At 37.9% G+C, this 27,882-nt stretch overlaps 2 protein-coding genes across 8 annotated transcripts in view; one reads left to right on the top strand and one right to left on the bottom strand.

The window, feature by feature from the left end:
• Positions 1-650, top strand: part of ZBTB8A (zinc finger and BTB domain containing 8A) — a 54,140-nt gene extending 53,490 nt beyond the window's left edge. For all 4 annotated transcript variants that reach the window (XM_036885258.2, XM_057499951.1, XM_057499950.1 and 1 more), the window contains one exon: positions 56-650. In XM_036885258.2, coding sequence (XP_036741153.2) covers positions 56-391 — 336 coding nt within the window. In that variant the 3' untranslated portion in view covers positions 392-650. The remainder of the gene's footprint in view (positions 1-55) is intronic.
• ZBTB8OS (zinc finger and BTB domain containing 8 opposite strand) lies at positions 170-27,843 on the bottom strand. 4 transcript variants are annotated; one of them, XM_036885267.2, is made up of 8 exons: positions 27,410-27,837; positions 16,724-16,748; positions 16,334-16,455; positions 16,030-16,112; positions 15,162-15,214; positions 13,902-13,938; positions 4,789-4,926; positions 170-319 (listed from the first exon to the last, which is right to left on the bottom strand). In XM_036885267.2, the coding sequence occupies exons 1-7, from the start codon at positions 27,522-27,524 to the stop codon at positions 4,795-4,797; spliced, it is 567 nt and encodes a 188-aa protein (XP_036741162.1). In that variant the 5' UTR covers positions 27,525-27,837; the 3' UTR covers positions 170-319; positions 4,789-4,794. The 4 variants fall into 4 exon arrangements, with proteins under 4 accessions (XP_036741162.1, XP_057355935.1, XP_036741163.1 ...); XM_057499952.1 differs by lacking the exon at positions 170-319 and having other exon boundaries at positions 4,062-4,926; positions 27,410-27,843; XM_036885268.2 differs by lacking the exons at positions 170-319; positions 4,789-4,926 and adding an exon at positions 10,967-12,588 and having other exon boundaries at positions 27,410-27,577.
• Between the last annotated feature and the right edge of the window lie 39 nt (positions 27,844-27,882).

Below are 27,882 nucleotides of genomic sequence, written 5' to 3' on the forward strand. Positions count from 1 at the left end.
CTGTCCTGCTTTTGAAAAATCTTTTTTTTTTATCACTATTTAAATCTCTACACAGATTCACCAGGCATGCAAACTTATCTGCAGAAAATGCAAACGCCATGTGACTGATCTAACAGGGCAAGTGGTACAGGAAGGAACCAGGCGCTACAGACTCTGTAATGAGTGCCTTGCTGAAGTTGGCATAGACAGCCTCCCCATTGATTTGGAAGCTGAACAGCATCTTATGTCCCCTTCAGATGGAGACAAGGATTCCAGATGGCACTTGAGTGAAGATGAGAATAGATCATATGTGGAGATTGTAGAGGATGGGTCTGCTGATCTGGTCATACAACAGGTTGATGATAGTGAAGAAGAAGAAGAAGAAAAAGAAATAAAGCCCAACATTAGGTAGCTGTAATATGGACCACTAGAGCTGGAATGTCTGCAACTTAGATTGACTTCCTGTCTCTCTCTATTTCCGTGGTCAGAGACAGATTTATCAGACTGACTGAAAAGTAATGACCTGATACAACTTGCATGCTTTCTGGTTAGGCCATTGTATCTGCTCTGAACTTTGTTGCCCTGAAATGTGTTGCTGCGCTGTAAGAAAGATGTAGCTGGAGTTGGCGTGATAGCTAAACAAGTCATCTTTAATGAATTTATTAAAGAGATACCTTTTTTCTTTTAATATTGGAAATTCTGCTTAGCCAAGTTTTTTCAAAGGAAATATTTTAAATAAGTTTACCACAACCAAACTTTATGTTTAAGATAATTTCAAGGTGTTTCAAAAACATATAAACTACCAATATTGAATTTTCACAGAGAACCAGGTAAGAGCACATTTAAGGCTCTGGCATCCTAAGTGACTGAAGTCTTTCTATGAACTTGGGATCTATAACAACCTATCGTTATTCCAGTATCTTGAATGTTTTAGGACTATGGCAGAACACAAATCTAAAATATTTGAAATCATCATATTTGAACTTTAGTTATTAAGTTGAAAATTACTCCTATGTAGTCAGTGTTGTTCAGCAAAAACAAAAACCTAAAGTACAGGCTGACCAGAGATTATATACAGATATCATTTTCTTAAAGTAGGGAACCTAATACTGCTTTAAGGTCACGGTAGTTTGCAAAGATCTGTCAGTATGGTTCTTTTCTTCCCTAAAGAAAAAAAATTTTTTTAAACCAAGAAAACTGGAGGTTCTTACCAGTTTCTATGATTAATTTCTAACATTTTATTGTACTGCTGTATTATTTATAAAGTGCTCTCTTACATATTTTCTCATTTAATCGGCAAGGTAAATATTATTGTTTCTGATTTACAAATGAGGAAGTTAGGGTCAGAAAAGTTAAGTGGTGGGACTGGTGACTGGACAAGTTTTAATTTTAGACAGTCCTCTTTCGACTGTCTCCGTATTGTCTCCTGAAATGGCAAAGAATGGAAGTCAAACCTCACCAATCTGTAGTAATTAAAAAAAGAAACCTAACAGAATTAGAAAGTATGAAAGAAGAATTTTATCATCTTCAACATACATCTTGAACTAGAGTTATTCAAATAGTACTAAGTGATGTCCCTATGGTATCTAGTGATATGATTTTATGATGGGTTATTTATATGTAAATTTTACATATAAAACTATTTGAACAAGTTATTCTCTTAAATGCTTTAACCATTTTTACTTTATATAGTTTTTCAAAACAAACATTTCTCCTAGGCTACAAAGTTAAGTTTAAACTCCTTCCCTATAATGAACTATGAAACATTCCAAAATTATACAGTTAAATTGAGGAAGCATTGTTGAATTCTAAAAATAAAATCTAAATACCAGAATAACTGACCTTCATGAAGGTCTCTGTTAGTTATCACAATTAAGCTTGATATACTTTAATTTTGGTAGAGGCACCATGTATATTATATTGTATTTTTAAATGCCATGATTTACCTCAGATAATATTTTTTATGTTATTTTCTCTTATTCTTTAAGGTTGTCCTTGATACCCATTAGTGGGCTAAAATGGCTAATTTCTAAAAACAAAAATTATAAATAGATGAATAACCACTGTGTTTTTTGGTACTTAATTCTGAGACTTTGTAAAGATTGCCCTGATGGTAAATATCCAGTTGCTTCAAGACTGGATGGTGTGCACTGAATTTATTGTTCTCCCAACATGACTGGTCCTGACTCATGAGTCCTGACAGATTAACTTGTATTCAAATGAGAAAGAGAACATGTCATTCTGTAGTCGCACCAGATGATGTGACTTATAAAATTATTTAAAAGATGCATCTTTTAAAATTATGACCTGATTTTTAGTTGTTGGAGCCAGTAGGAAAAATGACTGGAGCTTTATTCATAGAAATGAAGTAGTGCTTGCATGTGTATACTCTAACAACACACTTTAGTCTATGATCTAAATGTTCTTTTATGCTACTGTCTTCTGCATGGAAACTTTACATTCATCAGCATGAAAGTCAGCAAAGTTCACTGAACACAGTGCCACCAGCACTTGTAAAGCCTTATCAGAAGTAACGCTTCTCATCATTGTTTATAACAAGCATCAAGCAATACCCACAGGACAACTATCAAGTTCACCAAACTAGATGGCACATCTGTCTATCATTTCCATGTCATAAAAGAATAACATTCCTGACATGTTTGTAAGCTGTAAATAATGACTTCGTTTGTCATGTCATCTATGTCTAAGACATTAGACACTAGTTCTTTTCCTAGAGTAAAACTTGTCTATTAATGGTTTCTGAGAAAACTGAATTCTTTGGCTTTTAAAAGTGGGAAAATGTTACATAGGGGTATAACCAATCTGTTAATATAAGCTTTACTTATGCCAAGGACTTTTTTTTTTAATATTAGGGAAATAGCGGGAGTTGGTTAGACCAAAGTTTGCTCTTGCAGTAATGCTGTTTTGTTCTGAAGACCCTTCTAACTGTATGGTCCTCAAGAATGTCTGTTTGATGGGATGAAGTTTTGCAAAAAAGGACCACTGCAGTCATGCCTAGTGTCTGGAGAAAGCAAAATTGACTAGACAAGTGGTTTAGAAGATTTTTTTTTTTTAACCAAGAAACCCTTTCGTCAAATGAATGTTTCATAGAGAAGCTCAACATTTAAGGGAGAAACGCTAAAATCAGAGCTGCTCTGGCTAAAGCCCCTACGAGCCTTTCACTAGACACCTCTGCTGGAGAACAGCATGAAAACCTTGGAACTCGCTAATGTTTTGAATTCCCTTGAGCATATAGAAGTGTTCCTTCTATATTTATTGTTTAAGACTTTTCAAGAATAAAATTTTCAATATTGTATTTTTTGAGTAATGAAATCAAAACAAACATAGTTAACTGCTAATTTTTATGTGGCCAAGTTACTGCTTAATGGATGAAAAAAGTTTGGTGTTTCAATCACTTATGGGCTCAGAACTTCATTCATTAAAGATATTTTGCCAAGTCATGGTAAAATATCCTCAAATTTCCACTCATACTGGGTTTCTTAATATATATTTTAAGTCCTAAAATTAATATGATGGAAAATGACTAAAACAGTACAGGCATAAGACATGTTTAACTGGGAAGGGTGATAACAATAGGTACTGGAGGACCAAACTTTCAACTTTAAATGGAAAGTTCTATGTTATTTTATATTAGAGTGGATCAGTATTACTATTTATCATTTTATATTTGTAAAGTATTTAATAATGTTATTCCTTATATATCAATGAAATAAGACAGTTATCCACATGAACGTTAAAAAAAATTTGAGGCACAGCACAGTAAAGCAACCTACCAGCGACAACCCAGTGAAACAATGGCAAAAATAGGAACAAGAATGATCAGACTTCCTGAATCCTAGAATATCAACTGAATTCACTGACATGTGTTGTGTATTACTCTATTTTATAAGATGACTTGATACAAATAAGTCAATTGTTTGTAAAGGTGGTATCATTGTATGTGGATAAATCCTATATAGAATAAATATGTAAAGGATGTGACTTTAGTTACAAGAGTTTCAATGATAAAATTCAGGTTATCACAGAAATGGCACTATTTAGATAGCTGCTTCATATATTGTAAAGTATAATTAATATTTTATTTTGATGCAGGAATTTTCTTAACTATTCACATTAATGGAGCCATGAGTAGACCAGAAAAATGAAATCCACAGAGAGAATCTGCAAACTTCATTTTCTAACATGTTAGTGTTCTCCCTACAGAACTTATGTTAATGCCAACAAAAGTCAAATATGTTAATAAGCAATAAACCATACACAAGAGAAACCAAGGGCCTCATAACTTTTAAAGGCAAATTATTTTCAAGTATACTTACATGCTTTTCCCCATCCCTTTTTTTTTTATACCAGCAAAAGCCGCTGGATAATTTGCCACCTTTAGATAGGAAACCAGTGACCAGGGTGATGGATACTGGTCACTTCTTTACTAATGGGCTTAATCAGATCATTTGCAAAGATAATTACATTGAATACAGCTTGTGAAGTACACCAAACAATTTCCTACACTTTGCTCTTTCAGATTTCTAGAGAAACAAATCCATTATATAGTTTCTTGATTTTTCCCTTGGGAAAGTCTTTTAATTCCTTGTTGGTATGATTTACAGCTACTTAATTCCTTTATTAAAGAGTAACCTATTTTTATTTGGCTCTTAAGGGGAAAAAAAATGGAACATTTCTGCCTAGACCATAGTTCTCAACCTTGGCTGCACATTAGAATCACTTAGGGAGCTTAAAAAAAATACAGATGCCTGGGTAAATCAGAATCTGGCAGATGAGACCTGGACTTACATATTTTTAAAAGATCTTCCCAGCTTTTTTTATGTGCAAAATAGGTCCCCTACTCAAGGATTCCCTCTGTTCTCTCAGTACAGATGCTTGGGACAGGCAGCTGGGCCATCTGACTTTCCAGTCAACTGATTCTCCACCCTATCAGTAAGGAAAAAATTTTAAATACCAAAGCCCAGATCAAGAAAATACTGATTTTTGTATCAACTGTGTATGTTCCCTTATCTAAAGTTTTTATTAGGGATCATTGACACTCTACATTACTGTGTAATCTTAAAGAACCCACTAAATGGGATGCATTTAGATTTCATTTGATTATGGACATTCCACTCTGGGAATTCACAGAAGTTCAGATTAATAAAAAATTATATTAAGAATATGTAGCTGAAATAGTATGCCCTGAGATTTCGCAATCTTTAGTATTTTCCTTGCTTTTGAAAAAGGATCCAGAATGCTCCCTAATCATTATGGAGCTTAAATGCTGCACTGGAGCCTTCTGTCAATGAACTGACACAAATAATTTTTTAAGTTAAATGTCACACTAAAGAAATACGACTCAGTACTAAAATGTGTTCATTAAAGAAGCCTTCAGTCAGATTTGGAATTCTTCAAGTATTGCTATTGTTTTTTTTTTAATAAAACGACTGTTGCGTACCATCCTCATTCCCACTTCGAAGGTTATGTTTGCTATTCAAACATAATTAAACCCTTTCAGCAGTAATTGTATATAGACACTACGTCTCCCCCCAAAAAAATTTCATCCAATAATGATGTGGCACTTTTTTGCATAATTGAAAAACGTTAAATGCTTAAATAAAATATATACCATGCCCTTTTGTTGTACGTACGTTCGAGTTGACTTACAACTTTTTTCCCCTGGTGGAAAAGAATCCACTCAGAACACCGCCAGCGGCACCTGACGCTCTAGTATTTGGGGGGCCATGTCAAAAAACGAAAGCCTGGGTTTTCTCCCTGTCCAGCAGCGACATTTATTCGCGCCCAAGCAGGTGGCCGGCGCGTGGCTATTTATCTTATTTTGGGGGAAGACTACATAACAGTAAATGTGGTTAAGGGATAGGAACCTTTCTTTTTCCTTCCGTCCTGTCTTCCCCACAACTGATTTTCCTGGGAAGTTCTAACAGGGTCCGGCAGCTAGACCCCGGGGAAAGGCCAGACCCACCAGACAGCCCGAAGGCTAGTATTTCGGGGGCGGGGGAACAAAAGTCTTGCGCATGGTGGGTGCCCAGTGAACAGCCCACATTTGCCGGGTACCGCCGGGGTCCCGGCCCTCTGGGGTAGACACTCAAGCCGTCCTCATTTAAAACGAGGAAACGGGCTTAAGACGTTGACCGATCCGAAAGCCACCCACGGCCCAGCGGCGCGGGGCTTCGGGCCCACGCAGCGTGTCCCCACCACCAGGGAGCGCTGGTCTTACGCCCCGGCTCCTCTCCGTAACCCCGGAGTCGCCTGCGTCCCCGGTCTCCACGTCCGCTGAGCGGCGGCCGCGCCACGGGACACCGGGCGGAACCCGGCCCGCGGCTGGAGGGGAGCTGCGGCCGGAGGCCAGGCTGCCGCCCGCCGCGCCGCACCTGCGCTGTCAGGTTCACCCAGCGCGCCCTTTCTCTTCCCTCCCTCCTCTCTTCCTTTTTGAGGGCCTCATCTCTCTTTGAGAAACAGTGAGCAAAGAGCATTTTAACCCGACTGCCCTGAGGTAGGTATGCCATGGCACGGGAAGGAACTGAGGCTTAGAGGTGAAAAGATCAGTTAGGAAATTTCAGGAAGGAGACGAAGCAGAGGCCTTGGCTCCTACCTTATGTGGCATACATAGACATAAATATAAGCATATTGGAAGACAACGCATTTATGACTTTGGAAACCCCTATCACGTGCAAGGCAGAGGAATGAAATTAAGTCTTGAAGGAAATTTACATTCCAGCTGGGTTCATACATAGGGCCAACTGTGATGTGAGGCAGTAGGTACCAGGGGCCAAGCACATCCATTCATTCAACAAGTATCTTAGTATCCACCAGTTGAGGTCTTCTCCAAGCACCCATAGATGGAGTTCACACAAACTGGGTGGAGAAAGTACACAAAAATGAAAATAGGCAACAGAAACGGCTGTTACTCCAAATGCAAATAACCTCTGCAGATAATTGAAAATTAAAGATGACTTAGAGCTATGCCTTGAGGAATGGAAAGGGCATCCAATTAGGAGACACAAATGAAGAGAACGGAGTTCATTGATACAACTAAGGAAAACTAGCAAATAGCTGAGTGGAGGGACTGGAAGTGTAAGGAGTCCAGGACAACTGTTCTCTGGAGACTGGAGTATAAGGGCAGTATTATAGAAATAAGGATGGTATTTGGGTATGAAAACATGACATTAAAGATCTCTCCTTATGAAGCATATCACCAGGGGCTTTAGAATCAGGAACACATGGATTAGGTGTTACTGAAGTAGACCAATAAAGATAGAAGGTTCAAAAAAGGTATATAAAATAACCAGAAGCCAGTTTCCTTGTTCCTTAAGGTGCTTGAATCTTGAAGGAGAGTTGTGACTACATATGTTGATTACAGAACTTTATGCAGCAACAATGTACCCAAAAATGTAATGTAGGGCCAGCATTGCACTGGAACAAGACCCAGTAAGGAAAGATAAAGCAGGTGGGATGAGTCCAAACAGCCTCTAAGAGGTGCATTTCCAGTTATATTTAAAAAGGACAAGATTGGCAGGTAAGAATCTGGGCAACAGACTAGACAGATGTACAGAAGAGAAGGTAGATCAGTGGTTGCCTAGGGCTGGGAGGGATGGCTAGAGGTGGGTATGAGTGCTTAAAAGGTAAAAAGGTAGGTTTCCATTTGGAGTGAAAATTTATCTAAAATCTGTGGTTATGGTCGCAAAAACTGCAAATATACTAAAAATCACTGAATTGTACACTTTAAGTGGGTGAACTGTATGGTACGTGAGTTGTATCTCAATAAAGTTGCTGCAAAAACAAAGAATCTGGGTGAAGACTTGAAGGCAGGACCTGATGAGTTGTGTGCTTTGCTGGTGGGTGATGGTGGGTGGGGTGCACCGGTACTCCGGGAGGACTCTGGAGAGGCTGTGGGAACCATGATAAGGCAGAAACAAAAGCATCCAGTTATTTGTTCCTCTTTCTGCTCGTTATACTACACCTCTTGAATGGTTAATCCTGAGCCGCCAGGGAATCCGGAAGGGAGTGGAAGGAAGCTCCCTAGAAGGGTGAGTGGCATGACATTAGGGGGCAGGGAGATTTTGAAAATAGATGTTCAACTCAGATACAGAATAGGAAAAACTAGATTGACACAAGAAAAACTTGGAGCGGAGAAGCAGGAAAGGAAGTCCGAAGAGAAAGCAGGAGAGGGGAGCAGCAGAGAGGAGTGCCTTTGCTCTTACACGGAGACCTTAGCAGAATGGCTACCAGGGAGTCTCTAGGCTGGCCCCAAAACACCGCAGACTGCGAACTGAGAAAAAGGAGCTGTCCGTATTTATGCTTTTCCCAGTAATAGTATCAGCCCATACTGAGCATTTACTATGTGAGGCACTGTTCTAAGAGCTTTATGTGTATACTTTTTACTCTTCAACAATCCTACAAGTACTACCATCACCACCTAAAATGAGAAAATTAAGGCACAGAAGGGTAAAGTGGACAGTAAGTGGCAGACCTAGGACTTGAACCCATGATCTGGCTTCAGTTTGGTGGCAGAACCCCAATGCTCTGGCTCCAGTTTGTGCTCTTAACCACTGTATCCACAATGTCCTTGAAATAAAAATGTTAGCCTAGTACTATTTAAATTCCAAAATGACTCCCTTTCTTTTAATTTACAAAATAAGATTCTTGACTACCCTAGCAATGCTGGGGCTCCTGGTCTGTGAGTCATTCTCCCCATTTCAGAGTTGAGGAAACTGAGCCACAGCGAGGTTAAGAAAATTTCCCAAAGTCATTCAGTTAGTGAATGATGATCAGGATTTGAATCCATGACCCTAATGGCCTTAAAGTTTATACTTGAGATAATTTTAAAACCACACAGTTATGTATTCACTTGGCAGTGGGAAGAAACAATAGAAATCTGCTATTCCCTACTGCCTTGTTCCAGGAAACCAAATTAAAATATTTCATTAAGTAACATTAGCTTTTGAACTTTCCGTGTCAGATAAAATGACACTACCTTTGTCAGTCATCTTTTTTGAGTTGTACCTTGTAAGTATTACCCAAATGTGTTTCTTTACATATAAAACATAGTAACAGCTGCTATACTAACCTCACAGGGTTATTACCCAGAACAGCAGAATAGAACATAAATGTGACTTGTTACATATTAAAGGATATGGTATGAATACAGTGAACAGAGTCAAAGTACCTCTTACAGCAGGTAGTTTTAGGTGTTAGGAATCTCTTATGTACAATGCAGGCTAGACGGACTACATACAGAATTGCTGGAAGGACAAATACCGTGATAGATCAAGAGCATCTTGAAAAATGTTTTGTACAGAGGAGACATGGATACGTATTTATGACAAAATAAATGTTGTTCCTTTCTAAGAGTACTCTCCTGCACATCGGAATTTGACATTAATTGTTCACATTACAGATAACCAAACACATAAACGGCATATTAGATGGGAAATAACACCGATAAAGTATTAAGGTCACTAAATTCTGAGGATGCTTGTTCTGGAAGGAGCTTCTGAAGGATTATCTTTTCAAACTTCCTGGTTTCTTAGATGAAGCAACTAAATTCTCAGTCTCAATCTGGATTCTTAAAGCTGACTTCTGAAAGGGGGAGAGGGCAGAATTCTCAGGGTACAATCACCACCTTAAGGAGGGTATAAACTGTTCTTATTTCACTTTCTTTTTGAACATTCTCTTCCAAAGCCCCAGGGGTAATAGCAAGGGGGAAAGAGCAATGACAGAAGAGAGGCTGTAGGGACATGTAACCACTTGGCCTTCTTAGAGGGAGAGGCACCAGTGAGAAAAGGTCATCATACCACTTATTGCTACTTTCCTTGAAAGTCATCGTTGTCATGCTGCACGCCACATACCTATGACAAAGGCTGTCAGTGAGCAGATGTGGATGGTGATTTGGACTTTAAGGCTAAACAACCAAAAACTGTTGCAGTAATAGATATCTTCTTTCTCAGCTCAGTTTAAAATACAGTATTACTGGATCACAGAAACTTTATATATAAAACTTAGAACTGGAAAGGAATTGAGAAATCACCACTAATACTTATTAATACACAGACGAGGAACTAAGCCCCAGGTCAGACAGCAGGGCAAGGACTAGAAATCGAGGCTTGAGACTTGTGATTCTGTTCTTGTAGATATGCTCAAGGAGCTGACCTGCAGCCTCTGAGTTTGATGTAACTCTAATCTAAGATGCTTAATCCACTGACCCTTAAACAGTACTGATCATTTATTATGTGCCATCGGGAAGCTTTCCTTATGTTCAGAGAACAAGACTAGCAAATATCCAACAATTATAAAATTGAGTAAGCCTGCAAATCTTTAAAGCTAACTAGAGAGGCATAATAGTTCAGAGACCACTGAGGCTGGAATGGTTAAGGGGCTTCACAAAAATGTGACCTGCACTGGGCTTTAAAGCAAAGCTTGCAGACGAGCGACCTGTGGGCCAGATTCAGGCCATACACAATTTGTTTGTATTTCATTGTGACAACCCATAGTAGTTTTTCTTTCTTCCCCCAAACTTGGGAGCTTTCACATAGAAATCCCAATTTTTGGAGTGTTATGAAAAACTGCAACAAGGCTTATATTCATACTTAGCCACTGCATAAATCCTCAGCTGAACACCCACAGCCCGTTTCCATTACCATGCTGCTCCTCTGTTTTCAGAAATGTAGAAGGCAGCCCAGAAACAGAACACAGAAGTAAGGATGGGTGGGTATGTTATAGAGTAGGAGAATTAGGTCTGCAATGGGGGAAAAATCTGTTCCCTAGGCCAAGACACACACCTGAAACTAGCAGAAGAATCCGGTAAGAGCCTGGCACAACCATCTCAATACATAAACAAAAAATAAACAAAATGTGTACTGCTGCTTATGGATCAAGAATGCCAACTTCACATATAAAGGGTAACATACTCATTTTCCTTCTAATCAATATCTTCATTTTGGCCTATTTTAAAACAAACACAAACTAAATTTTAAATTTTAATGAAATTGTATTAAGTATAAATTTATTATGAATAAAGAAATAAAATTTGTATTCCATCACGACATCTGACTTGGTTTTACTGAACCCCATTATATAGTACTGGTGCTAAAAGATATCGCTATGCTTTTATTCCTAATCAGGTTGTACCGTACTTGGCGTAATACATCCCAAAAACTCTTCTTACTCTGGGTTCGGCTCTTCCATTGGCCTCATGGTATCCTACTGTTGATTTTCATAATCAACCCCCCACACCATCCAAGAAACCCCTGATGTGCAAAGGGATCTATGGAAAAAAGCCCTATCTCTGGCTGGAAATTCATCTTAAAAAAAGTAAAGAGGTTCTTCCAGGCACCTTTTGCTTGGAGGGCCACAATTCAAATTTGCAAAATATGCCCAAGATTAAAGAAGGTTAAGCAGCACTATGCTGGTGACCCTGCTATGTATGCTTTTGAAGAGGTACTACTCAAACCACAGGCTCCTAGCCTAGTCTTCACTAACTCTGCTTTCTGTCAACTATGCAGAGAAAAATAATGCAGTGCTCACAGAACTAGAAAGTTCATAATCTCTTCCTTTCAGGTCAAGTTTACCATACTATAATGACATTTGGCACCACCCAGTGGCAGTACTTTCTCATGTATGTGTGAATAAATAACAACTTTGCAAACTCTTGTATCATAACAAAGCATACAACAGAGAATAGAATAATGTTGCAAATCAAATTAAAGCAGTTCCATTTCTTAAAAGCTATCTACTCTGAAAAATTCAGATCATTTTAAAGTTGTTTTCCTGGCCTAATGAAGAACAAAAAAATTTTTTTTAATTCTCCTTTCTTCTCTAATTGTATAAATACTCTGGCTTTAATATAAAATTACATGTTAGAAGGAAGGGCCCATTTATAAGGGCATCAACTTTTTCTTATGGGAAAACAGGCAAGTGTCAATACATTAGTGCTTTAAAAAAACATGAAAGAGAAATTCAGGGCTCTTTCTAGGGAAGTCGTTGAACTATTCAACTATATTCTAAGAAAACCAACTGGAATACAAGATGGCTCTGTCCCTCGGCAATGTAAAACACAACCTCTCTTAATGTACATGTAGAAAGCATACGATTTTTAAAAAAAAGCAAAATCCTGGTTGTAGGATTTCTCTAATTATTTGTCTTTCAAACTGGATTCATTAAGAGTATGGAAGCTTTAGTCTCTTGGCTGCTGCTTACATCAATCATCCCTCTTGGCACCAGATTGGAGGGCTTGCATTCCACTGGAAGGGTGGGCCTACTGCCACAGCAGGGGATTAACATATGGGGACCACACTTGCCACCTGAAGAATTCTTTGAAGTTTGAGTATTTGGGTCACAGAGACCAAAGCTGTGCCTTGATTTTCCATTTCTGAAAATCACACTTTAAAAGTTTCTGTTCTGCAAATCTCCATATATCAACAGATACTGCAGAATTTATATCAAGTTATTTTCTCAAAAGGAAGAGAAAGTTCTTCATAAGAGTCTTTTTTGGTTGTTATCTTAAATGTCAATGATCACAAAAACTTCTGGCTTGTCTTCATTATACACTTGCATTGCTGAATATGTTATTGCCTTGACTTCAGTTCCCTTAAATTGGAGTTAGAGGAAAAACAAATAGGAAAAAAAGGATATCAAATTCAGAATCATTAATTCTAGCAACAACTGGCATAAAATCAAAATTGTAATGTCATTCTGAAAAACTAAAAGCTCACAACAGTTATCAAATTAGTTTAGTATTATATACACGTACCCAACGAGCACTGAACTGGAGTCAGCCTTGTTTCCTGCTGCATGTGGACACTGACCTCTCTGGGCAGCAGTTTTTCATTCATCAATTGGGTTGCATCAAGAACACAAAGCATTTCTGATTGGCTCAGGGCTCCTTCTCAAGAATTCCTCCTTGCAGTCTAAGCTGGGCCCTCGGAACACAGCCTCTTCTCCTCAGCTGCCAACACTCACTTTACCTTATGGAGGTCCCTCTCCACGCTTCTGATACATGACACTCCCCCTACCCTGCCCCAGTTTAGAACCACAGGATTAGATGTTCTCTTAGTTCCTTCCAAATCTAGAAAAAATCTACAATAACCTGTGCAACACAGAATGTGCCAGGGAATAGGTGAACTGGTGTTTGCTGAGTCTATAGCACAACAGAAATTTGACGATTTCACAGTGGCATCTGCACAGCACCCACCTTCCTTTCCCCTCTGCCATAATCACCAGTAAAGCCACAACCTAAATCAAATTAAACTCTCTGCCTATGTATGGCAGCACACATCATGCTAACCGGGATCACCTTAAACGTATGTCCACAAATCTCAAAAGGGTACTCAGCGCCGAGCAGTAATCCTACATGGGGCGCTAAGTTCACTTTCTCACTGTCTGAGGCAGTATTTCACAGCTTCACCTCTAGTACCCATCCCTCATGCTCACTCTCAATCAGCTCTGCTTCCTGGAGAAAACGAGCAATCAGTAAGAACTGACGCACCTTCCCGCATCAAAGCTACCATCTGTCCTCACATCAGCCTTTCTTCCTGTTAGAATGCATGGTCCACCCTGTTCCTATCAGGAGTCTGATTTCTCCACTGGCATACTCTATCCCATACACCCCAACTTACCAACTTAAGGTCTTTGCTCTGAAATTATTCTCTCCCACTCCAGTGTGATCAGTTTTTCCCAATTTCCTGGATCACTCCCACTCAGCATTCAATAGTACTACAAAACTTCCTAGCTGATACGTGAAATCAGTATTTTAACCTATGTCCGAGCAGGTAAGAGAAATCTGAGAAAAACCTACCACTTTATACCAACTTATTAAAACTCACTGAAGTGTACTGTCATATATGCTGACCTTATGGTAAGGAAGTATAACATGTTTTTAATGGCAGGGTTTAAAAACATACCTGAGGGTGCTTGGACAATGAGAACTCTTCTCCCCACCTTGAGAAGGAAAATTAAAACATGATTAAGATTTCCAAGATTTAATATTTGTTTTCTCTACACTTTTAAAATAAGCCTTATAAACATGGTTAAGAAACTAGAAAGCCGAAAGAGAAGGGAGTGTTAAGGAAACTGTAAATTTAGTCTGATGGCCAACAGTTACAGCTATTGAAGGACTTATGTACAAGAGCCATTTCAACAGTTGACAATTGCTCTAAAAAAAGTGCCCTAGTATAGTGTGCATGTGGTAGACTCTCAATAAATATTGAGAATGGACAGTTTCATAATACAGTAGCACATTCAAATTTTTCTCTGTATTCAGGGCTACAGAATTAATTAAATAATATATCCCAATGGAGAAAGCAGGTCTGAGTACCATAAAGGCAAAATACTAGATTCTGTAAGATAGTTTGAAATTGGTGTGCCTTTAATAACTTTTCAAAAAATGCCCACGATCTGTATAGAGAAAGTCCTAGATGGGGAGTCTCCTAGAACTTGGGATCAGTATCCTCTCTGCCTTCAACACTAATGTGGCTAAGATCACAATAGTAGAAGCAATAGTAGGAGTAGAAAGAGCAAAATTTTTAAATTCTGTTTAACCATTTCTTAGCTAAATATGCTTGGACAAGCCTGCTTCCTTACCCATTTGAAAAAAAAAAAAAAAGGAGGGAGATAATAAAAGACCTCACTTTACAAAAAGAAACAAATAACATTCAACAGAAAACAGAAAAAAAAGGCTTTTATAGAAATAAAAGATATCACAAAGGGACTGAAGAAACTTGAACAACATCAAATCCAATCAAAGCGACCTAGTCAAGTGTTTGCAAACTGGAAGGAAAAGTATTTGTCAATAGAGGGACCAGGTTTAAGTGATGTTCAGGTGTGAGGGCCTATGAGCAAGGATGCATCAGTGTTCCCTATCACTGAGTTGGGCTTTATGCAAATATCTGTACCATCTGGCAATTGTGTATTTTTTGAGCTAGAGATCACATATTGGAAATCAGGTTTAACAACCAAAATCAACTTTGCTCTGACAGATTTCTGGTCTCCAAAGCTGAGGTGAGCCCTTGCTCCTAGGGGTCTCACAAAGCTAACCTGCAAAGCCCCAGTGGGATGCAACTGTTCCTCTGACTTAACGTTTCTGTCTTCCTGACCACTAAATTCAGGAATGAATACAACTTTACTATCTTTCATGACTTACTTAAAAGATTTTCAAAACTTACCCAATTGACCGTACTTTGAAATTTCTTTGATCAATATTAAGTACTTTTACTTCCTGAAGAGGAAAAAAAATTTTCTAATTTTAAAAAATGTTCATAATAGACCATCTACTAAAACATCTAGCTATCAGCTTTTCTAGAAAAGAATAACATATAACTTCTCTGAAGTAAAGAAAAAAACTAAAATGTTAACTAAAATAGAACAACAAACTAAATACTTTTCCAGGAAACAGGGTTTTTTCCCTACATACTTAAGGGAAGTATTCTCAAACAAGTACAATCTAAAATCATGAGTCAAGAAATTTATATAATCTTGTAGGCTAGAACTCTGTAGGACAAATGACCCAGCTGGAAGAATATATGTAGTGGAAGTGGAATGGAAGGGCATGGAGGAATTATGGAAGCAAGGAGGACTGTTTGTGTGTCATAGCAATGATGTTGGAGAGATGTTCCCTTCTAGAGGTTGGTCGCAAAAAGCAATTTCCATGTGGCTTTCCCTTTTTCAATTAAGGAAAACTAAAGGCAGCAATTTTTAAACTTAAGCCAACAAGGCCGAGTTGCTAAACTTCAAATGAGACAAAAGGAACACATGGATGGACATAAATACAGCTCAAACCTGCGTGACATAAAAAGTGTGTATGAAAACAGTAGGTACATTCTTACCATGTAATCCTGATTCGTGGTTGGTAAGTATATGATGAGATCCAAACACAAATGCATCTACATGGGCAAACTCACCTTCACCAAGTGCCTATGGTCATTACACTATCATCTCACATATCTTTAAAGCCTGGTTTTGCATCACACGTTCTATTTTAAAATATGAACTAAGAACCCATTTGCTCAGTGAAAAAGAAAATCCCTCACTTACCCGGGGTATGAAGAATTCATCAGCACTGAACTTATAAAGCCACTCATCCAAAAAGTGAAACAGAAGAGACTGTAAGTCATCTCCTACACAGCATCAAAAAGAACCATAATAATAATATATTTAATAATTCTTGTCTCTAAAAACTTGTTCAAATTTAAAAAGGCAATGAATTTCTTAGGTTAGTTCAAAGAGGAACAACAGGCTCATAGTCAATTTTCTTGCTCTTATTGTGAAAATATATTGAAATCACACGGAATACTACACATTTGTATAACAATTTCTTCCCTGTGAATAAATTGGTTACCTTGGGTTTCTACTTCTATTGTTTGGAGAGGCTCCACAGTCCCAGTATCTGTCATGTAACCAAACATGGCCATTGCACACTGTTCAAATGCTTCCTCCAGAGTATCTCCCCATGCGTGTAACCTAAAGAAGTACATTCATGCCCTGTGGATTATAATCCACTGCAAGAGAGAAGACTTGACAGCAAAACCAAAATAAAATCAGTATGATAAATACAAAACCAAAGGCCTCAATCGGTTTAATGGTACTGAAACCGGATTCTTTTAAACCACCATTTTCATGTTCTACAGGAACCAAAATAGAAAAATTTAAACTAGGGACATTAAGATTAAAACACAAGACTTCCTACTTAAGTACCCAGTTTCAAAGGACAAACTTCAACTATACTCACTGGACATCCGCTGTATGATCCAAATCTAAGGAAGAGAGGGAAAAACACTTGTAAATCACTAAACTTGACTTGCAAGTCACAAGAAAATAACTCTAGCTCATTATTAGGAACATCATCCTTGAAGAGCAAGAAAATGTGCCGCAAGACCACACCTTTTGCCATCCATTTACACGACAAATTAATTGCTTTGTTAAGGGCGGTCTTTTAAAAAGCCAAGACTTACATTTAAATGATTGACAATTTCTGGAAGGCAGCAAGGCCAGGGTCTTCTAGAATCTAAAAAGTGTCTCATCATTGTAGTTTCTCGATAAATAAAGACTATTTCCTGCCATTTGAGTTACTTTACCTCAACAGATCAGATTTCTAAATATCTACTGTGCAAACGATCGATTCTAGGAACTACCCAAAGATAGGAAATGCCAGATTTCTCCATCTCACCTTTTTGTGAACAGCTAGCCAAATCCTATTAAAGCAGGTTGCTTTTTTTAAGAACAAGAGTCAAGTTTATTTATTGGTGTCTTGCACTTCAAGTACTCCTCAATGATGTCCCTGGCTGATAAAAGTTTTAGACAGTAACTCTACAATATGCACTATGAGCTTTTTCCTGATACTCTCATAGGAATACCAGAAAGTAACAATTGTGAGGACAGTGAGCTTCCACTGGGGGTTATTATCTTAACATTCCAGAGTCCATTTTTCACTTGTATCCTGACTTCAACAATTCTTCCCGCTTAAGATTACAGAACATTCAGGCTAAAAGGAAGTCTTGGGAGACCATTTAATATAATTCCTTTATGTACAAGAAAACTGAAATCCAGAGATTGTGTGACTTGTTTAGGACCACACTGTTGATGAGAGGCAGAGTTGGGATTAGAACTGAGGTTTCCCAATTCCCCATTTAGTCTACTTTGCACGATAGCACACAGTCTTTCGGTGGCATTCAAGGTTCATATTCTTCTCTAATTCACTCAAAAACATTACTGTGGACTTAATACGGTTTAGGCACTAAGGGGCTCATGACCCCCAAAGATGACAAACAAGTTAAAAGAAAATGATATTTATTAACCCTAGAGAAATGAAAGCATGTGTCCACAAAAAGATGTAAGAATGTTCACAGCAATTTTATTTATTAAAATTAAAACCTAATGTCCATCACTAGGACAGATAAACTGAGAAATAATTATACAGTGCAATACTACTTAGTAAGAAAAAAGTGTGACCTACTGATACATGCATTAACATGAACTGCAAAAACACTAAGTGAGAACTGTGGAACTCTCGGCACACTCAACCCCATCCAACCCCTCCTGCAGGAAGGGACCTGACCATACTTGAACCCAGCTTCTAGCAGCACAAGACTGTGTTCCTAAGATCACCCCAGCTCCCTCATTACAAAACCTGCTTGAGAAAGCTCGACACTGCCAGAACTTACTGTTTGTTCTAGCCAAAACCTGATAATAGGCCTTGACCTCCCTTTTTTCGAACATTTACTAGAAAGGGCTTACAACTGTATTTCTCTCTTAAAATTCAACAGTGTCTTTTTCAAGGACTCCAGAGCCATTCCTTTGAAATGTAATCATTAAGAGAGACTCCCAGTCTCTGTGGGAAGATAGAATCCCAACTTTGATAGCTAGCAAACACTGCTAGCCTAATCGAATTTACGCTGACCAACTGTTGGTAACTTTCCACTTCTCTGACTCTACACTCTCTCCCTTCCCTCAATTCTCTTGAAAAAGCCCGACCACCTCTGCACAAATCGAAATGCAGCTCAGCCTTTTCCTACTGTCAGTAGTTAAAATCTATTCACCACCAGCCATGTTTATTTTTGATAGAGTTAAGACACCAGACACAAAAGAATCCATACTATGTCAGTCTACTTCCATGACACTCTAAAAAGGCTAACTTAAAGCTATGGTAATAGAAATCCAATGTTTGCCTCAAGGTAAGTGGATGGGGGCTGATTGGAATGGAGCAAAAGGGAACTTTCTGTGGTGACAGAAATGTTCTATAGCTTGGAGTGTCGGTTACACAGATATATCTGTTACCAAAACTCACTGGACTTTACACTTAAGATCTGAGCACTTTTACTATGTATATTATACTTGTTTTTAAAAAAGAAGACAATGACAGATTGCCGTAAGGCAATGGTTCTCAAATCTTTTGATCTCAGGAACTCTTTATTCTCTTAAAATTTGAAGATCCCAGAGCTTTTGTTTATATGGGTTGTGTTTTATGTGTCAATACCCACTATACCAGAAATTTTAAGTGAAAAGTTAAAAAATACTTACTCATTTAAAAATAACAATAAGCCCATTTTATTTCACACAAATTGCATATTTTTATAAAAAATAACTGTTTCCCAAAAAAATTAATGAGAAAAGTGGCACTGTTTCGTATTTTAGCAAATATTATTAATGTCTTTCAACATGTTGCAATATGCTTAGCTGAAGTACATAAATAAAATTCAACCTCACAGACATGCAGGAAGAAAAGGCAGGAGTATCTTAACAGTTTTTCAAAAAACTGTATATAGTGTTCCTTGATGCTACACCAAATCTAGAAACCTGGTAGTTTTTTAAAGGTTGGCTGTAATGTGGAATCTGAAGCTGTAACAATGACCTTTTCATACTCTGCAACATTAAAATCCATTGCTGTTATCTTCTGCTTAGAATGGACCTTATCTATGCCTTATTGCATAACAAGTATTGGTTTTTTGGGAAAATATTAGTACATTGAGTTACACAGATAATGTTGAAACATTTAATTACACAGAATTTTTAAAAACATATTTTTTAATTAATATTACCACCGATCTCATCAGAAAAGTATTTAAGTACTGGGAACTGTCAAGGTCATGATGGCATATACAAGTTTTCTAAAATCCTAATTTGAAATTTCTAATTTTTTCACTTGCAAGCTTGAATTTTATCATTATTAACAAATATTTTCCTTGATGTGACAGATCACTTCCTTTATTTTCAAGAATTGAGATTGACGACAGTATAGCTTTCAGTCATTCTTTTGAGAAAAAAATGGTGTTCCATGCAATACAAAAAACAGCTCATAACTCAATTATACAAGTTCTTTTCCTCAAGGTAATCACCAATACTTTAACAGATAGTAGAAACACTTTATGCATACTTCCCAATTTGTTACACAGAATATTAAAAAGTACTACTCAATGGTCAAGATTTAAAATGAAGTTTTTACTGATTTGTCATGGACATTTCTAAGTAAAAATGCTTTTCTCTTGTTTTAATAGTACATGGTGGTATGGAATGCAGTGACTACCAAGATGACTCGGTGCTGCTGCCTCAATTTGTGCTAAGGAGCCAGCATTTTAACTTATTGCACTTTTGTATCCTAAGTGCAGATAACATGTCAATGTTATTCTCAAAATAATTTTGATATCACAGATCTGAAAGGATCTGGGGAAGCCCAGGGGTCCACAAACCACACTTTAAGAACTGCTACTACAGGGGAGAATAGGAGGTAAACTTAACCTAGACTAAGGGGTTCAGGTAATAAGTACCAAAAGAAACAAGATTTAACACTGGAAGTGCCAAGAGACTAAAGGTGATCACTATCTGCTCGTTCTTTTATTCCTGTTAAAAAGAAAACCACAGGCCCATATGGAGTCACTTCCGCTAGGCCAAGTCCCCAAGCCAGGGTTTAATACATTTACCTAACTGCAGTTTCAACCTCCCCCAGAAAATCACTCACAATTTTCTAGTTACCATAAATAAGATAAACTGTCACATGTGCCCTCTCCATCCCCCAAAGGAATCCACCCTTTGTCCCCAGAGGAAAGTGACCTCACCTGAAATAATTTTTCTTTCTATTTATGACATCCTTGTCCTGCCGTCCAGCCTTTAAAAACCTCTCTCTTTCTATATGTAGCCTTTTGAAACAACTCTACTTGCTAGATGGGATGCTGCAAGATTCATGAATTGTTTAATAAAGCCAATTAGATCTTCAAAGTTGCTTGGCTGAATTTTGTTTTTTAACATTCCTGACTTCTGCTCAGTGCCTGATACACAACAGGTGCTCAATAATATTGCTGAATGAATAAATGCAATGACAACTGAGCTGAGTCATAAGGGAGAAACAGAGCTACAGGGAAGGTTTGAGGGTAGATCTCGGGGTGATCAGTGACAAGAAATGAAGCTGGAAGAAAATACAGACTTATTTCACATTACATCAACGCAAAGATTCTGCACAAAACGTTGGCAAGTATAATCCAGTATGACTAAATGGGATTCATTCCCGGAATGCAAAGATTCAATTATTAGGAAATAGATTAGTGTAAGTCATGTAAATGTATATATATTCTACTCCACAGATGTAATCACAAAGCATGTAATAAAAATAGTAAGATTTTTGAGCAAAAGGTTTTTTCAGCACAATAAATAAAGTTAAACTGTTGTAGTTTTTTTCTCTCATTCTTAATTGCTGTTTTTTACTGAATGTTTTGTGGTATAATAAAAATTTGCATTTGGTCTTTGCCCCTAGTTCCTGGCAGAGAGCTCCTAAAACCCTTGCAATTTCCGGAGGGATAAGAGTGTCTTTTGTTCCATGAAAACACTACTAGAACTAATAACTGAATTCAGCAAAGTTGCAGGATATAAAATTAATACAAAGAAATCTGTTGCATTCCTATATGCTAATGATGAACTAGCAGAAAGAGAAATCAGGAAAACAATTCCATTTACAATTGCATCAAAAAGAATAAACTACCTAGGAATAAACCTAACCAAGGAGGTGAAAGACCTATACCCTGAAAACTATAAGACACTCATGAAAGAAATTTAAGAAGACACCAATAAATGGAAACACATCCCATACTCATGGATAGGAAGAATTAATATTGTCAAAATGGCCATCCTGCCTAAAGCAATCTACAGATTGAATGCAATCCCTATCAAAATACCAATGGCATTCTTCAATGAACTATAACAAATAGTTCTAAAATTCATATGGAACCCCAGGAGACCCTAAAGAGCCAAATCAATCCTCAGAAGGAACAATACAGTTGGGGGGATCACACTTTCCAATTTCAAGCTCTACTACAAAGCCACAGTAATCAAAACAATTTGGTACGGTACAAGAACAGACCTGTGGAACAGAATAGAACCCAGATATAAACCCACACATATATGGCCAATTAATATATGATAAAGGAGCCATGGATATACAATGGGAAAATGACAGCCTCTTCAACAAGTGGTGTTGGCAAAACTGGACAGCTACATGTAAGAGAATGTAACTGGATTATTGTCTAACCCCATACACAAAGGTAAACTCGAAAAGGATCAAAGACTTGAATGTAAGTCATGAAATGATAAAACTCTTAGAAGAAAACATAGGCAAAAATCTCTTGAATATAAACATGAGCAACTTTTTCCTGAACGCATCTCCTCAGACAAGGGAAACAAAAGAAAAAATGAACACATAGGACTGCATCAAACTAAAAAGCTTCTGTACAGCAAAGGACACCATCAGTAGAACAAAAAGGCATCCTACAGTATAGGAGAATATATACATAAATGACATATCTGACAAGGGGTTAACATCCAAAATATATAAAGAGCTCACATGTCTCAACACCAAAAAAGCAAATAACCTGATTAAAAAATGGGCAGAGGATCTGAAGAGACACTTCTCCAAAGAAGAAATTTAGATGGCCAACAGGCACATGAAAAGACGCTCCACATCGCTAATCATCAGGGAAATGCAAATTAAAACCACAATGAGATATCACCTCACACCAGTTAGGATGGCCACCATTGAAGAGACAAGGAACAACAGATGCTGGTGAGGATGTGGAGAAAGGGGAACCCTCCTACGCTACTGGTGGGAATGTAAATTAGTTCAACCAGTGTGGAAAGCAATATGGAGGTTCCTCAAAAAACTAAGAATAGAAATACCTTTTGACCCAGGAATTTCACTCCTAGGAATTTACCTGAAAAAAAAACAAGATCCCTGATTCAAAAAGGCATATGCACACCTACATTTATTGTAGCACTATTTACAATAGCCAAGATACGGAAGCAACCTAAGTGTCCATCAGTAGATGAATGGATAAAGAAGTGGTACATATTCACAATGGAATATTATTCAGCCATAAAAAGAAAACAAATCCTACCATTTGTAATAACATGGATGGAGCTAGAGGGTATTATGCTCTGTGAAATAAGCCAGGCAGAGAAAGACAAGTACCAAATGATTTCCCTCATTTGTGGAGAATAACAATGAAGAAAAACTGAAGGAACAAAAGAGCAGCAGATTCAACAGACTCCAAGAAAGGACTAGCAGTTACCAAAGGTAAGGGGTTGGGGAGGGTGGGTGGGGAGGGAGGGAGAAGGGGATTAAGGGACACTTAATTAGGACTCACAATATAGGCAGGTCATGGGGAAAGCAGTACAGCATGGCGAAGACAAGTAATGAGTCTGTAGCATCTTACTACACTGACGACAGTGACTGCAATGCGGGGGGGACTTGATGATATGGTTGAATGCTGTATACCAAAATGATGCTCACATGAAACCATCATGAGATTGTGTATCAATGATAACTAAATTAAAAAATAAATAAAAGAATGTTTAAAGAAAAGAGTGTCTATTGTTACTCATAATGATCCCTTTGTGTGCACACCTGAGTCTGTGCTAAAGTGTGACTCAGGATGTGGCCTCTCAATAGCTTTAGAATGGGGTAGTCACTAGTAAAAGAAAATGAAACATGATTAAAGGGTGGGAACTCTTAGCCTCCTCACCCCACCAATGGGTGTCCTGTGTGAAGGGTGGAGCAGGAGAGTGGATTATAAAATTCTTGAACAAAGAGATTTGGAGAACACCTAAACTGGTGAACTCATCAAGGTGCGGTGAGGATGACAAGTCCTGAGAGGGGCAAAGGAAGCTCCAGACCCCTCCCCTTGTACCTTGCCCTATGCAGCTCTTCCACTGTGGCTGTTCCTGAGTTTTATCCCTTATAATAAACTGGTAAATGTAAGTAAAGTGTTTACCCGAGTTCTGTGAGTATTCTGCAAATGATTGAACCTGAGCCTACGGGGGAGGTCATGGGACCACCAGAATTTGCAGCTGGCTAGGCAGAAGTGTGGGTTGCCCGAGTACCCCATTTGGGGCTGGCGTCTGAAGCAAGGCAGGCAAGTTTATGGGACCGAGCTCTTCACCTGTGGGGTGGGTGCTAACTGCGGAGTTACTGTCAGAACTGAACTGAACTGCTGGACACCCAGTTAGTGACAGAGAACTGAGAATTGCTTGGTGTGGACAAACCACACATTTGGTGGCAGACGTGGTGTCGGGGGAAGGAAAAGAGTTTTATAATGCATACAGTATGATAATACAGTACAACATACAAAATTTACAGTGTGCAATGTAAAAAGTTTGAAGATGACTACCCAAACTTGGTAGATGACTACCCAGAGATGAACTGAAAATTATACTGTAAGAGAATTAATAAAGAAGCAGTGTAAAAAATTACAGAACTCAATAGCTTTCACAAATATAATCAATAACCACAGAGAGAACATCATGGAAGAAAAGATTACTTACATCAGAAACAAAAAATGTGAGATACCTAGAAATAATCTCAGGTTATACAAGATAAGGTTTGAAAAATGGAAAGGCATACCTTATTCCAGGAGAAACAGACTCAATATGAATATTAATTAATTTTAATATAAACATTAACACTTCAGTTCTCCTTAAGTTCATAATTAATATGATTGAAAAAAACCAACAGCAATTTTTGGCCTATGGTTTACTTTAAAATAATAGGAAAAGAGGTGAGAGCAGAATATACTACCCCAAAACATGCCACTTTGGCATAAAGATTCTCTTGAGCTGAAGACAACTGAGAGAAGGAGAAAGAAGAAAAGTTCTCTGCCCTCTCACTATTTGCCTGAAAGTGGGACATAAATTTTGAAAGGTGTTCCCCTTTGCCTCTTTATCAGCAAGGACATAATTAAATCACCAGAGAAAACTTTAGACCCTTATGTGCCCAGTCAGCACGCAGGAATCAATTTAAGAAACTTTACTAACAAGCCTTTATATTCCATTAGTTCCCCCATATATTTACCTTCTGTTAGGATGCCATAAAAGCTCAAGTTTGAATGACCCCTTGAAGTTACTCATCACTGAGTACTCCTGTGTGTCTGCACAATGCAGTGTTAATAAACTTTGTTTTTTGTAGTGAATCTGTCTTTCGTCAGTCTGATTTGGAGGACCCCAACAAATGAACCTAAGATGAGTATAGGAAAAGATTTTTTTCCTCCCCTACAGGGGAATATGGGTGGTAGGTGTAGATGGAAAAAGATAAACCATTAGTTGACAACTGCTGAAGTTGGATGATATGTACCTGGAAGTCATCACACTATCCTCCCTAGTTTTGTATTATTTGAAACTTAAAAAAAAAAGTTAAAAAAATACCAATACTAATTTTTATGGACCTGAGCCAAGCAGATTTTTATCTCCATATAGAAAACAAAACAAAACAAAACAAAACAATAATACCAGGAAAAGGGACAAAAACTGAGAGGGAGATTAGCCGACAAGATTTTAAAAGAATGAATCTTCAATAATTAAAACTGTGGCACTGGCATATAAAAAGAGACGTAGAACAAAGGAACAGAATACTAAGTCCAGCCATAAACCAAAATATAGGCAGGGGAATTATATATATGATAAAGAGGTCACATTTCAATATCAGCGGAAAAGATAAACTGTTGAATAAACATTAGAGTATCTGCTAAGTTTTCTGGAAATTAAATCAGATACTTAATTTCTGCCCTACCCTAATCCTGACATATTCAAGGTTCAAATGGTAAAAATAAACAAATACATACTAGAAAAAAGAACAGTCTATAACTATCAGTAAAAATATGGTTCTCACAAATCTAAGCAAAAAAAAAAAAACGCCAAACACAAAAGGAATACACATTGTATGATTCCATTTATATAATGTATAAGAACAGGCAAAGCCTATCTATGTTGCTCTCAGTCAGGCTAATGGGAGGAGTAGGGAGAGTGATGGCGATTGTAAAGAAGCATAAGAGGGCTTCTGGGATACTGTAATATTCTGTTTATTGATCCATTTACTACTTACACAAGTATATTCAGTTTGTAAAAATTCACTTATAATATGTGCACTCTTCTATATGTATATTACACTTCAATACAAGTTTTATTTTCAAATGTACTAGATGAAAACACAATTATTTTACAATCTGAGTGGACAAGGCCCTCCTAAGTATGCCATCCCAGAAGCCATAAAAAGGCTTAATAAACTTCAGTACATAAAAACGAATTTCTACATAGTAAAAAAAAACCAACCCAATAGAAACTGGATTAAGAATTTGCATATACACATCCCAGAAAGAGAAACACAAATAGCTCCAAACATACTAAAACACATTAAACATCACTTACAAGAAAAATGTAATTAGTATGATAAGATACTTAAATTGGAAAAGACCAAAAAATATGGTAACACAATAAATCGATAAGTGAGGAAAGGGGCAAGCTCATACAATGCTAGTGAGAGTATAAAACGGCACAACCTCAATGGAGAGAAATTTGGCAATAATTGTTAAAGCTAAAAATACCATACTCTTTGATAAAGCAATGTATCTCTTGGAAATTTATTCTACAAATACACTTGAGCATGTGCAAAACAAAGGATACACAAATGTATTCACTTCTGCATTGTTTCTAACAGCAAATGAATTGAAATAGAAATGTTAATCAACTGTAAATTTGGTAAATGAAATAAATGTTAGAACATCTTTGCATGTACACACAGAACACAGCAAGCATCTAAGAGACAAAATGATCTAGAGAGGAAGACTAGGTAGTAGGCATCAGGGCTCTTCACTGCATACCTGTTGTACTTTCTGAATTTTTAATCATATATAGGATCTATTAAAACTAATTTTTTTAAACTGTTTTTAAGTGAGAGAAAAATTAGCTAGGGAGATATGCAGGACCCAGAAATTAAAGTATAGTATGTTATGGTACATGGTTGGACTCTATACAGGAGACAATGGAAAATCATTTTAAGCAGGGAAATAAGGTTAGATTTGTGCTTTTCAAACCACAGCCACCTTTAGAGACGATAGCTTAATGTTTATACAGAATTTCAGAATCTGCACTAAACTTTCATATTATTTATTCCTCAGATGAGGGAACTAAGATACAGAGAGAGGTTATGTGATTGCCTAAAATCACTAATCTAATAAATGGCAAAACCACGTTTCTTTACTAACAACACAATGCCGGTAAAATACCAAGTTAGAAGTCCCCTACTTAGCTTTCGAGTCCTCAAACTAGTCACACTCTATCCCACTGCTGGAGACATATGGGGGCGACAACCCCGCAAACGCTTGAAAATACGGTTAACTTTAGAATTAATACACTAGTAAAATTCCCACGAAACACATGTGATTAGGTATACGTGGAAAAAGTTCAAGAGACTGTTAAGTGTGGGAGCCCATGTTCCCCACTCTCAGGCCAGGTGGGTTTCTCCACCAATCCCTGGATAAGTACGAAAGCGACTACAATACAGGGCGAAATGGAACCATGCCTGAAACGTCCTACCGGGCAAAGTGGAAAGCGAGGCAGGAAGACCCAGACAAAGGAAAAGGAAGAGAGAAGCGAGCAGCCTACTCACACTCGTACTTCCGATTGACTGGAGGATACTTGGCCTTGATCGCCTTTTGCTCCTCAGTCAAATTATAATCTCTGACATCCTCCTCTGCCTGCGCCATAGTTGCAGCACTGGGCATGTACTTCCGCCCTTCATTTGCCGGACTTCGGCCTTGATTTACAACTTCCGCTCCAAACCCCGCCCCTTGGACTCTTAAAGGACCAGGAGTGCAGTATCCTGGTAGTACTTTATCCCCTAGGACTTCCGTACTAGGCCCCACAGGTTGGAGCACATCTTTCAAAGGCTAATGTCCTATTTTCTGCTCTTGCTTCATTTATAAACACTAAGGAAACAAATAAATTGGAGGGCTTGGGAGCAGGGGACACTTGAATTAGACACGTCTAGATCTGAGTGACAGAGACCCTTCCTCTCCTCACCCCCGGAGTTAGTAACTAGACCCGAAAACATCCTTGATTTCCCATCTCAGTATTTTGAAG

Source organism: Manis pentadactyla, chromosome 4, assembly GCF_030020395.1.
Source record: "Manis pentadactyla isolate mManPen7 chromosome 4, mManPen7.hap1, whole genome shotgun sequence".
Taxonomy (NCBI): domain Eukaryota; kingdom Metazoa; phylum Chordata; class Mammalia; order Pholidota; family Manidae; genus Manis; species Manis pentadactyla.

Coding starts and splice junctions, on each gene's coding strand:
- ZBTB8OS (XM_036885267.2), bottom strand. CDS start 27,524: ATGCCCAGTGCTGCAACTATGGCGCAGGCAGAGGAGGATGTCAGAGAT. Junction 16,456..16,723: donor GATCATACAGCGGATGTCCA/GTGAGTATAGTT, acceptor GTACTTCTTTAG/GTTACACGCATGGGGAGATA. Junction 15,215..16,029: donor ATGAATTCTTCATACCCCGG/GTAAGTGAGGGA, acceptor TTTCCTCTTCAG/GAAGTAAAAGTACTTAATAT.